We start from the raw sequence: 13,368 nt of genomic DNA on the forward strand, positions 1-13,368 counted from the left end.
TTGTTCTCTCATATGCTCTCTCTCTCCCTCTGTCTTTCTCTCTGTCTTTCTCCCTCTGTGTCTCTCCAAAGCAAATGTCGATCTAGCACTTTTAATGGTGTGCCAGGCATGGAAGTGGAGCCGATTGCTGTGCCTTTTAATTATCGTTATGGGTTGCGGCATCCGAGTTTCAGCGGGCAATGATTAATACCGATGTAGCCGGTGCCAGCTCCACTCCTGTGTTTTCATACTCAATTTGTACAGTGCGTTGCTCTAATTGCATTCTGGAACTCTGAGTAAATGATAGTACACATGGGAGGAGGGCGGCGGGGGCGCTCTGCTCCTAAAGTGAGGCATTTGGGACACATTTAAGCATGGGCACTTCCATCCCAGTCCTCACCTCCTCTCTCTCTCCCTCCACACCTCCGGGATGGATCATGAAGTGTCCGCCTCCCATGAAATAGCATTGGATCACAATGGGCCTTTCATTGGGAGAAGTGTCTCACGTCAAGATCAGGGTGTGGGGAGAGAGAAAAGATTCCCAAGGCCGAGGTTCACGTGTGTTTGCACACACACAGACACGCACACACCTGGGTTGTTTTGACTGTTGGGCAGAGACTGCCATACACACTTGCATATCTTTAAGTATGTAATTTTGTCTGCACAAACCCAGACTAGTCCTTTCACGGATACAAGCACAAACCAGTTATCTGTTTTTGAAATATTATTCATTTGTCCTGTTGATGAAATGTCCTCGGACAGACTTTTAATAGCACCATTAAACACTTGGCTCAGAGCACTGTGGCAAGCTTTCATGTTTGGACAAATTAAAAAGCATTAGAACACTCATACACTTCTATTCTTTTCACCAAGTGTCTCTCATTAACTGTAGTGTTTAATCACACTGGAATTATCCCCCAAAATTATCAGTTTTTACTTTGCGAAACAAATACATTATAAACGAGAATCCTCCGTTCCAACGGCCACACGTGCACACTGCCATTGTGAGGAGCTCAATTGGAGTCCAGGATCAACGGCTCCTTCAGTCAAACATCTGAGTGTGGGGAGGGGCTGGAGGGGGGAGGTGAGGGGGAGGGAAAAAAGTAATTTGAGGCAAGTAACTTTTGACCTAAATACCTAGAATGTGGGTAAGTGAGAACAGAGCAGCTCGCCCTGCGGGAGCCCTGCAGCCATGGCAACTTCAGAAGTTTCTCTTGCGGCGCTGGTCACTGTTTGGTCGGGATCCAGCAGGAAGCTCTTTATGGAGCCAGCTCTTCCTGGAGGGAGGGAGAGAGGGCAGTAGAGAGAGAAGGGGGGAAAGAAGAAGGTAGAGAGAGAGGGAGAGAAGGCAGTAGAGAGAGGGGGGAGAGAGAGGGGGGCAGGGAGAGAAGAAGGTAGAGGGAGAGAGGGCAGTAAAGAGAGAGAGAGGGGGTGAGAGAGGGGGGAGGGAGAGAAGAAGGTAGAGAGAGGGAGAGAGAGCAGTAGAGAGAGAGGGGGGAGAGAGGGAGGGGGGTAGAGACCCTCAAATACCACTTCTAGACCTACGCTCCCCCTATTCACAGAGACACACGCACACTATACCCACTACACCTTTACGCCAGCTGGCTTCATTAACCCCCAGGGATAGAGCCCCCTGTCGCAAGGGTGTGTGTATGTATAAACATGTGGAGCTATTAAGGAAGGAGTTCTACAGCCTTGTTTGCTCCAGATGGCAAGTGGAGAGAGAGGGGGTGCTTTGAAACGTTTACGGTGGGGTGCGGAGTTGGTCGTTGGGTTTTGGTGTATGCACGTGGGCCAAGAAGTGACGTCGGGAGGTTACAGGATTTTCAGGCAGGCTCAGCAAACATCCGGCCCCAGTTGGTGGTCTGAGTGTGGGCCGTTGGGGTTAGAGAGGGGGCGGGGGGCTAGAGTGAACAGCAGAGAGGGCAACATGTCAGGACATGTTGACCAGCCCGAGACTTAGAAAGAAACACATGGTTCTCAGTATGGGTGAGAAAATAAGTAAACATGTCTTCTCATTCTATCTCTCCAGACTTTTCAGTTGGGCAGCCTGTAAAGATATAAAAAGGAGGGGTAGAAAACTTGCTCAGGCACACACACACACAGACACACAGCAAAGCTCCAAAGTTAGTTGAAGTTTTGTTTTGCATTTATTGTCAGTGCTCCCATTTTATTTCTCGGTACACTATTATTACAGTGCAATTTAAGTTCATTGCAGGTTGCTTGTTCAGGGTATTCTCCCTTCCGCTTCACTTGCAGTAAAGAATAGCAGGCGCGACATTACCACAGTCAAAGCCAAATGAACTCATCTGGCCATGATGAAAATGTCCATTACCAAGAACAGGAATAGAACCAACACATCGCTCCCAGGAGAGGAGCAGGGGTTCGAAGAACCGGATGGGCCCTTGTCTTTCCATTTAATTAATTTTGTTAGGGCCACTAGCACGGGCAGCCATGAACAGGCCTGGAAAAACAAAAACACATTATGACAGTAATTGGCAGCTATAGCACCAAATGGCCTGTGACTGGCCCTGGTCTCCCAGAGTGTCTTAACTAAAGCGCTGAGCAGATGTTTTTAAATGACTTCACTAACGTTTGTTCCAGTCTTTTATTCGTCCGCTCTCTCCCGCTCATCGCACATCTCTCCTAGGCCCATGAGATACCAACCACAACAGCTACTTCTGCTTGGACTAGATGGAAGAATTAAATGGTGTGTTTGTTTAGGTCAGCTTATAGCTCTTGGTTTGGCATTAAGCCCCTGTAACTGTGCATTTGATAGGTTCCACACAGTAGACGGTTAAAGCAAGCCTCATACTAATGAAGTGCTGAAAGTGGCGTTGGCCAGTGAATTTTGGAAGCCAGGTTGTGAGGCACAACGCTCTTGCTCACAGACTAATGGTGGCCCAAACATCTCCCTTGTGGGACTCTTCATAAGTTAAACAACAGAGGACCTATCACATCATGCTGTGTCATGTGGCTGCGTCTGGTCGGGAAATGCTGTATAAATAAACTATGTATTTTATTGTAACGTGTGGATGTTACTCGGATGCCAAAAGACAATCCTTTACCCCAAGGGACTGGTCATGTGACAAGCATGAGCCTTTTGGGGACGGAACCAAAGCAGCATGGTCTCTGAACTGTCTCGATTGTCAAAAAAAAAAAAAAAAAACTAAACAATGATTCGCTTTGCATACTGATTATATTCCCCATGAAAAGAAAGAGAGAACAATTCAACTTTGATGAGCGAGGAGTGTGTGACAGCTTGTTTGCAACATTCCTTATATTTGTTCCCGGAAGCACCACATGTGTTAGAAAAGATTATTTGACAGCAAATCTCATAGGGAATTGACTTCAATTTTTTTCTGTCAAATGACGCTTCGAGAAACACTAGCCAGTTATAAACTGAGAAAAATAAAGGGAGGAGAGAAGTCAGAAGAAAGATAGAATGCATTTAATGAACATGTCATAACAGTCAGTCATTACGAGTTCCGGAAATGTAGCTTGTACGCCTTAAGGGATGGTGTTTTTGCAGCACGTTTGTTGCACAATCTCTTCACCGACTGTTCCGTCACTTCAATGTGACAGTAGAGAAGGCCTGGTGAACGGACCACGCATCCAGGGTTACGTTAATGCAACAGCTCAGCAGCAACAACAGGGAGTCTGACATGGTTTCAGAAGGAGTCACAGAAGGAGATTCACAGTGATTCACGCGAACACCGATGCCATCCTATTTCCCTCCCTTCTCTCCGTCCATCTGTATGGTTTATCATCGAGTGGAATGCCAAGCACAATATTTTCTCTCCCTCCCAGTCTCTTCGCTTTCACCCATCGATACGCAGAGAGATGCGTTTTGACATTCCACTCTTTCTCTCCCAGATCACCGTCACAGACCACGGCATGCCAGCCAGATCCACCACGGTCCGCGTCATCGTCAAGGTGCTGGACGAGAACGACAACCGCCCTCTGTTCCTGGAGAAGACCTACAAGATCAGGCTTCCGGAGCGAGAAAAGACGGAGAAGGAAAGGGCCCTGAAAAGAGACCCCCTGTACCGGGTCATCGCCTCGGACCGTGACGAGGGAGCCAATGCCGAGATATCCTACAGCATTGAGGAGGGCGACGAACACGGAAAGTTCTTCATTGAGCCCAAGACAGGCCTGGTATCGTCCAAGAAGTTCTCCTCGGCCGGGGAGTACGACATCCTCACGGTGAGTGTCTGTTACAGACTGGTGCTACAATTCCAGTCTGTAAAAGTAAAATACAATTCCTTCAGATCAGGAAAAAAGTCTTTTATTACCTTTTAAAGACTTACCCCTGAAAATGGGGAGACAGGCCCGTAGATAGCTATCGATAAAGAACAGACTAGATGAAAAAAAGAATTTGGGCACCCATTTGGAAAGAGCTGTGGTGAATTATGGGATGCTCCAAAGTGTCTGGTGATAGAATTAGCTCCTGCAGACCACCCTTGGCTTTCGTACCCAGCACCTGTTCATTGGAGGATGCATTGGCAACAGGTGCTCCAATGTTATGGTTCCCCCACAGATGACCGGCTGACCGGTCGTTGATCTCGGTCTCACGGTGTCTTTCTCCCTGTTCTTTATTCTCTCTCTCTCTCTCTCTCTCTCTCTCTCTCTCTCTCTCTCTCTCTCTCTCTCTCTCTCTCTCTCTCTCTCTCTCTCTCTCTCTCTCTCTCTCTCTCTCTCTCTCTCTCTCTCTCTCTCTCTCTCTCTCTCTCTCTCTCTCTCTCTCTCTCTTTCTTTCTCCCTATATATATATTTTTTTTTAACCCCTCCTTTCTCACGGGGTCTCTATCTCTCACACTAATATATATATATATATATTTACACCCCCCAGATCAAAGCGGTTGACAACGGCCGCCCCCAAAAGTCGTCCACCTGTCGCTTGCACATTGAATGGATCCCAAAGCCTGATGTTCCATCTGATGCACCACCCTTGGCCTTCGAGGAGCCCCCCTTCTCCTTCTCTGTCATGGAGAGTGACCCCGTGGCCCATATGGTGGGGGTCATCACCACGGAAACCTCGGACCAGACGCCTGTCTGGTTTGAAATCACAGGTATGGCAACGTCTGTACATTAATTCATTTCCGTGTGTGTGCGTGCCAAAGAAATGCACTCTAGCTCACTAACAAGTGTGCGAGTGTTGTGTGTTTTTGAGTGTGTGTGTGTGTGTGTGTATGCATGATCTTGAATGATTATTTAAGGAAGTAAATACCTTGCAGGTATTAGCTTTACTTGCTAAGCAACACCATTGAGTATGTATGGAACTGGAATCATTCTCCTAATCTCAGCTGTGCTTAATCTCTTAATCTCTATCTGCATGAAATGACGCAGCATCTTTCAATATATGAGCTATTTCCTGTAAACTCTATCTCTTCCTTCCCCCCATCTCCCCCCCATCCTTTCCTCCTTTTAATCAACTTCTGACTGACAACTCTTCTCTTCCTTTTTGTCCTTTTCTTCTGCTTCTTCTTTCTGGAATGTTCTTTTTTGTCTCTGGGTCGATTCTTTCTTTTTGCAAGGCGACATAGAGGCAACTGAGATGTTTTACATTCTCCAGATGTCCTGTGACCACAACTGTACAGCAGAAGGTAGCTGTTGGGCTGGCTGGAATATGTGTCTGTGACGTCTGTGTTGTCTGTGCATTGTGGTTGTTGTGACTGAATGTGACTGACATTGTGTTTGTTGTGACTGAATGTGACCGACATCGTGTTTTTTGGGACAGAATGTGACTGACATTGTGGTTGTTGTGATAGAATGTGACTGACATTGTAGTTGTTGTGACAGTGTGAGATGACTTCAAATGAGCAATAAGCCAGCAGTAACAGGACTACGAGTTTTCTTTGCCCCTGCCCTTATTTGAAAAACTCTCTGCCCACGATGGACGATAAAGTGTCCATGTCTGCTGGTTTGTAAAACACCATGGCCCAAATATGTTCCACGTGCATGCCCTTGACAAAGTCAAGCCGTATTGTGAGGTGTGTTTGCATCCAGTGCAAAGGGCTCCTGCGCTACAAACAGGCTTTTGTACAGCGTAGACTTGGACAATCACACGGATCTCTCCCAGCCTCATATCCTCTGTTAGCTTAGTCCACCAGCTGCACTACTTAACCAGGTGGTGATGTGCTACTAATTTCCTGTCTCTCTTCATTCATTGTGCGTGAACACACCCGGACCCTACCTCCTCTCCTCCCTCCCTCTTTTCCACAGGTGGCAACTATGACAGTAGGTTTGACGTGGGCAAGGCCAGCGGAACGCTGATCGTGGCCAGGCCCCTGGACGCAGAGCAGAAATCCAATTACAACCTGACGGTGGAGGCCACAGACGGAACGCGCTCAGTCAGCACCCAGGTAATTGAACCGCTAATGAAACGTTATGGTGTGCGTGTTTGTGTGTGTGTGTGGAGGAGTATGGGTTCTCTTTCACGCAGTCGGAGGGAGGGATGGAGGGAGGGAGGGAGGGAGGTGTGGAAATAGATGGGTGGAAAAACCATTGTCCGCAATGACAAGTCACGGCTGGGTTGACTTCTGCGATTGACAGGAAGTGTTGTACAAGGGAAGAAATGAGTAGGGTCTGTTTACATGATGAAGATTTCCATTTGCGTGCTTGCGATGCCCCTCTCACTGAGGAACCAACTTTGTTTTTGGAGAAAGGTTTATGTCAGCCGTCAACCAAGTTAAAGGTGAAAGCAAGTTTTAATGAGATGGGTCCTTCATGTTGCTTGTCAGTAAGATTCTGATGCTTTCTGTGTTTTGAATTTAAACTACGTTTCTGCCACAAAAATAATTTGTCTCTTTGGCTGGGGTGAACTGGACAGAGAGATTGAAAGAGAGAGGTAGGGTACTGTACCTCTCCTGACCAGCTGGGAGATTCTGTTTTGATTAGACATATGTGTCGGGTCGAAAGCCGTCGCCAGATTCTTCTCCAACTGGGTCTCTCTCGTCATAACGTGCTGATGTGCAGACATTCCATTTCTCCCCCACCTCCTGTCTCTTTCATCTCTCCCTCCTCCTATCCCTTCATCCACCTTTGGCAGCAAGCTCCAGGAATCTTCCATTGTCTCATTGCTGGAGCAGGACAGGAATGGAGAGAATGGCGTTGTCTAGCCAGACCTCTTTTGTAAAGTGCGCATTCCTTCCCCCTTCTCTATCCCTCCTCCATTTCCTATTCTCTCTCCCGGCTTCTTCTCTCCCTTCATCTTTCTCTTTGTCTCTCGCCCTCTTTCTCCCTTCGATCCCCCCCCAGAGACACAGCGGCGTACAAAGCTCTTCTGAATGTAGATGGTGAATGAATATGCAAGTCTCACTTCACTTTGTTACAGCTACTTTGACGGACTATCACTTTGTCAAGGTCACACGGGGAGTCTAAACTCGAGTAATGTAAAGCACATGGCAAGCTCACACGTGTGCATACATTTTAGCATTTGCATGTAGGTTTTGTTTGGTGAGTCATGCATTTGTTTGGTGAATCTGTGATGTAGTTTACCAGCAATATCACGAGTCATTGTCAGGCTTGTCACGGCGAAATCTCAAACTTTTTTGCACACTTTAACCCTTTAGGTGTTCACTTCAATAGACACATTTCGGATCGTATGATCTGCACTCACTGAAAAGGTTTTGCAGCCTTCTCACAGGGCTCCTCAGCCAGAAAGTGAAAAAAGTCTGTATTGTTGTCACTGTCTGCGAATGAGGCCTTTGATCCTCTGGTTGCAGTGCTCCACAGAGCCCCCCCCCCCCCCCCCCCCCCCAAAAAAAAAAAAAAAAAACTGTTGACAGAATGTGTGCATCCTTAGAGGGGTGCAACGCCGTCAGAAGCGTTTACAGATCACCTATTGTCAGGGAAGCATCTCTCTGTCTCACGTCTTATCCTCCTTGTGAGCGCACAACGCAGTATTCCAGACACCTTGTCAGCAAGACAGGCAGCCTTTTCACTCACGCTGCACGCGGCGGCGTTTCAAGTCCAAGCCAGTCAAGTTCAAAGAACTAAGTAAACTCAATGTCGGTTATCTCCAAATTATTTCTCTTCTTCTGTGTGTTTTCACCAGAAGTGGGGGTTGGGGAGAGGAGAGGGGGCCGCTCTTCATAAAAGAAAATGACATAACACAATTAGCCTCTGTACTGTCGGGGGTTCAAAGGCACCCTACCACTCCACTCCCCTTCTGGCTCTCGTTATCGTGACTGTTTTGCGGAGGCCTTTCAGCCATCACCATGAATCACTCACAGGCCAGAAAACACACACACTGGGAATAAACATGTCTATTGTGCTCCAGCACGTTTAAGGCTGTGTGTGTGTGTGTGTCGGCGTGTCTTAACGCGTATGCAGGGGTGCGCATGCACGTTTGTGTTTGCCGCACCCGTTTACGTTTGAGAAACACAAGGGCCGTCAGGGTGTTGTGACACCTCCACATCACCATTCTGTCTGCCCACCCTGAGACAAAGGCTCACCTGCTCCCATCCACCTTCTACACCACATACAGGCATTCAATACAAACATTAAAGCATTACGTTTCAAGTTTATTTGGTATTTAGAAGAATTACAGGTACAACAAAAAAATTGACTCACTAACTGACACTCCAACCTAAATTCAAAACGGTTCAAAATGTTTTTACAAAACTTTTTGTCCTGTCCAAAGTGATGGCATCTGGGCAGAAGGAACACTTGCTTATTTGTTCCTGTCAACAGAATGCTACGTGTAGTTCTCTCTGCCAGGGCTTCTCAACCCCGTGCTCATATTAGTATCGACCAGGCAGTTTGTGCCCGTCGCCTACTGGTCCTTACGGCACTAACGTGGCAGACCCCGCCCGGGTGGACCAGACCCACTGTACTCGTGTTTGTGAATTGTTCTACTACGTTAAGGAAACTTGACATCCCTGTAGAGGTGTGCTTCTATGCACTGTTTTGACTGAATTACCAATTTGATGTGAACTATGTGGTTACATAGTTGTACAAAAATACAAAATGTATGACTAGAATTTGTATTAGAGTCATAATAACATAATCTGGTCAGTGTGATCTGATTTCTTCATTCCTTTTGTCTCTTCTCTGACTTGTAAAGTACCTATAGTACTGAGGAAAACCCTGAAACAAAAAAGCTTGTCTGCTCTGACCAACAAAACAAGATGATTACAATCCCTTGAACAGATTAAAGATGAGCAACGGGATTGGTTTGTACTTTGTTTGGATTGTTGCAATGCTGTGCTGTTTACCTCCGCAGCTGCTATTAGATCTACAGGCAGACACACACAAACACGCACCTCGTGAAGGAGCACAACGTTTTCCTTATCTTCCAAATCAAAGTCATGTGGCTCTGATGCCAGACGGCCTGTCCTATTTTCTCCTGTTTTCTTTCTCTCTCAGGAATGCATTTGTTTTTGTTTTTTTTCCATGTTCTCATTCTCTCTGAACTTCTCCCTCTCTCCTTTTATTTTCTTCTCACTTTTCTACTCTCCTGCCCCGTCTCTCTGTCTCTTTCTTCCCTTCTCTCCATTATTTAAAAAGCGCCACATTTCCTGGCGTAGCTTGTGAGGATTATGATTATTCTGTTGGGCAGAAGAAAGCGTAAACAAGAACACTGGACCTCTGTTGGTCGCGGGCCGTTTTAATCCTATTTTGGGAACATGCTCTGTGCGCCTGGTGCCAACCCCCTGCCTGGGCCCAAAACCTGCCACTTGGCAGGGGGGGTGGCATTTTCTCTCCTGCACATGGCAGTGGAGAGTGGGCTAACGCTCTGGCTGCCCCCGTCCTGGAAGTGACGAAGGGTGGTGACAGTCGCGCTCCTTTTGTTCATTTGATGTAGTCTTTTATTTCTCTGTAAGGCAGTACTTTCTTTGAGTGTGTGGTGCGTGTGCATGTATGACTGTGCTTGAATTATTGTTAATGCATGAATGTGTGTGTGTGTGTGTGTGGGGGGGGGGGCTACACTAGTGGCTGTTTGGCAGGTTTTAGAACACAGACCTGGGAAACCCATCATGCCCCTCGGTCCCCAGAGTCCTGCTCACTGGTCTTGGAACAGTCCTTTGGAGCTGGTGAGAAATGCCTGCCTTGGCCTGAACACAGTCCAGGCCAGGGCTGTGTGTGCTTCTACAGTATGTCTCCCTGTGTCTCCCTGTCTGACACCAGGTTGTTGTGGCTCCATGTCGGCTCCTGTCTGCTGATCTCTGAGAAATCGGCTGATTCTGGAGAGAAGGGCACAGCATTTTAACACCCCACAGACAGGATCTGCTCTCTCTCTCAATCTCCCCTCCTCTCACTTTCTCTCACACTCTTTCTCCCCTGCGCTCTCTCTCTCTCTCTCTCTCTCTCTCTCTCTCTCTCTCTCTTTCCCTCTCTCTCATCTCTCTTCTACCAGCCCCATGCCATCCTGCCCTGCAGGAGAACCACAAGCTGTTCTGTGCACAATCTGTTCCAGCTCTCTTTCTTCTCTCTTTTATCTCGCTCCACCTCTCAGCGTCACTCTTCATAAATATCACTCTCTCTTTCTTGCTCTCCCTCCCCACTCTCTTTTATATTTCTTGATCCCTCACTACAGTTCTCCTTGTATCTTCCTTTCAGTATCATCTCCAGTTGTGTCTTATCCACTCTTAAGCACCTTTTCTTTCCTTCTTTCTTTCTTGGCTCTGATCGCCAACCTCTTTCTTCTTCTCTGCCTCTATGCCAGAGCCCTCTCTTCCTGCTCTCTTTGTCTTTTGCTCTTCCTCATTCTCTTTTTTTCTCACCCTCCCAGCGCTCTTGCTCCTCAATCTCTCCATCTGTCACAGATTGTTCCTCTGCGGTGCTCCCACGGGAGTGATCTACAAAGACTTGCGGTCTTCGTCTCTTTAACCGCAGTCAGACTGTATCATGCAGATTTTTTCCGGGAGTAAATCCCCTTTCAAGAGCTGTTGAACCTCATTTTTCAAAATGGGCAGTTGAAGGGGAAAGAAATTACATGTCAATCAAATCTTCCCTGTTTCATGTAGATTCATACAGGACTGGAGGATGGCTGTAGACACGGTGTCCCCACCCTATGGATTTCTCCTGACAGCATTATCAGTCCCTGGTGCCTCACGAATGGTCCTCCCTTCACAAGACCTCTCTATCTGTAGCCAGCCAGATTGAGACGCATCGTGCGAGAGCTCCACTCTGAGGGGGGAGGTCTCTGTGTGTGTGTATGGGCCAAGTGTGTGCATGTGTGCATGCGTGGAAAGTGGATTGCCAGACCCCCGGGACCCTAGGCAGTGTGACGTCTGGCATGACATGAAACGAGATGCTTGGAGAAAGATAGACTGGGGGGGCGCTCAGGGGCCCCTACCCACTTCCCACTGCCACACACGCACAACACACAGAGCAAAGACCCAGTTCTTCACACCTCTTAAGGGTTTGCTGGTCTGTTTCTAAAAGCATCACACTACCATCCAGGTCACCAGCAAACTCGCACCAGAGTTTCAGGCTCTGTAGGTCGTGAGACCTCTTATATTCAGTTCCCCCAGAAAACAGATCAACGCTGCTTGAACTGTTTCTTAACGGCAGATAACGTTCAGGATGCTGGTATACTGACATAACTCACGTTGGCAGCGTACAGCGAAAGCTTGCCAGCTTGAGCTCTTACGGTGGAGGCTAGCGTATAGCCCCAAGTCCCACCGGTTGATAGCATCTGCGAGCCCTGCCAACACTGCCAGCATCACAGCACTTGACAGATTGTGAACGTTATCACCCCTGTCGGATTATTCTATAATTGTCTCTTGAGCTACACTGGCAAGGCTCACGCACCCGTCAGTAACACCCCAACAGTCATTTTCAACTTTTGGCAAGGAGTGGCTGACGAGAATTGCCCGTTTCCAGCCACCATTCCCAGAGCTTGGCTGTGCTCGTGTATTCCCATGTGGGACGCTGCCCCCTAGTGTCTGGTATGCAGGTGTCTAATCTGGGTTTGAGCCTCTTTGTTCCCCATGTTTGGCTTTGGCGGCGGCTTCCCTGCTGGTCTGGGACAGGAGGCTGGCATTCCATCAGCCCCTCTGTAATCCTCTCGTCGGAAGTCCAGTAGACGGGTGGCCTGTGTTGATAAAGCACGGCCTTGCTGGAATTGTACTCCACCCCCCCCCCCCCCCCCCCACCCAGTGTACAGGAGTGAGATGCGTTTGCTATCACAGCACCACAGTGGCATCGCGTTTTAATGGAGCAGCGTGTTCTCTGGGGTGTGCGATAGTGTACGTTAGTACATGCCAGTGATTCGAGTTATCGGCATTATTATGTATGCCTGAAAGAACCAGCACATTTTCAATTAATAAACCTCAGTTTATTCCCTCAATTAGTGTCAAAGTCACACTGACAAATCTGTGTCAGACACATGCTACCTGACTGTGCTAAATATTGCCTGCAAACAACTGGATGCTGTGTTGAGTGACTGTGAACGCCACGTCTGTCACGCTCTCCAGTTGACTTCAGTCTGTGAGACCACCTGTATCTTCATCACATGCTCTGTGCCACACTCTGTCACACAGCTCCCCATTCATCTGAATGCATTAGAGGCTGGCCAATATCGATCTCTGCTTTTTCCTCTCAGTGGTTGCAAGTGACCGTGCGGTTAAAATATTGCTTTTATCATTAAATGCATTGATCGTGTTGCCCATATACACAACACCCCTCATTACCGGTAAGAGATAGAAGGTGTTGAAGACAGGGAGGGAGGGAGTGAGGGAGGGAGCAAGGGAGAATAAAGGGCGACATGAAGGATGAAAACAAGCGAATAGATAAGAGGAGGCAAGGTGAAGTGGAGGTTAGGTGTGACTTTAAGGGAAGAAATGGAAACCATGGGAGGGGACAAATACAAATGAAGCCTCTTGTGTGACGAAGGACTTCACACCAACCATACCCCTTCTCCATCCATCCCTCGCGTCTAGGTGATGATCCGGGTCATCGACACCAACAACCACAGGCCCCAGTTTTCCCAGCCCAGGTACGAGGTGAGCGTGCCCGAGGACACGCCTCCAGACACCGAGGTCCTGCGGATCGGTGCCACCGACGAGGACGAGAAGAACAAGCTGACCTTTACCCTCCTGAGCAGCACCGACCCATTCAGCCTGAAGAAGTTCCGCCTGGACCCGGGCACGGGCGTGCTCTACACGGCCGAGAGGCTGGACCACGAGACCATGCGCCGGCACATCCTCACCGTCATGGTAATTGTTCTGTTACTCTGGTGTGCTAAAACTGTGTGCTAAAACTGGGCTACGCTCTACATGCTTTTGATAGCCGCTGTGCAGCTGATTTATTGAAATAGATTTGGTCAAGTTTGTGTTTGTTGATTGTGTATGACTTTGTTTCTCATGGGTGCATTACATCTATCGGTATGCATAAGGAGGGTTGTGTGATCTTCTGATTTGCATAAACTAATGACAG

The 13,368-nt window shown here is 47.9% G+C and overlaps 1 protein-coding gene across 1 annotated transcript in view; it reads left to right on the forward strand.

Annotated features, from left to right (window-relative positions):
- fat1a (FAT atypical cadherin 1a) overlaps positions 1-13,368 on the forward strand; it is a 67,129-nt gene that overhangs the window by 28,043 nt on the left and 25,718 nt on the right. The window contains 4 exon segments of the mRNA XM_084686642.1: positions 3,856-4,185; positions 4,832-5,051; positions 6,205-6,344; positions 12,873-13,148. Coding sequence (XP_084542768.1) covers positions 3,856-4,185; positions 4,832-5,051; positions 6,205-6,344; positions 12,873-13,148 — 966 coding nt within the window.

The sequence above is a fragment of the Hypomesus nipponensis genome, chromosome 22, assembly GCF_054491055.1.
Source record: "Hypomesus nipponensis isolate SF chromosome 22, ASM5449105v1, whole genome shotgun sequence".
In the NCBI taxonomy this organism is placed as follows: Eukaryota; Metazoa; Chordata; class Actinopteri; order Osmeriformes; family Osmeridae; genus Hypomesus; species Hypomesus nipponensis.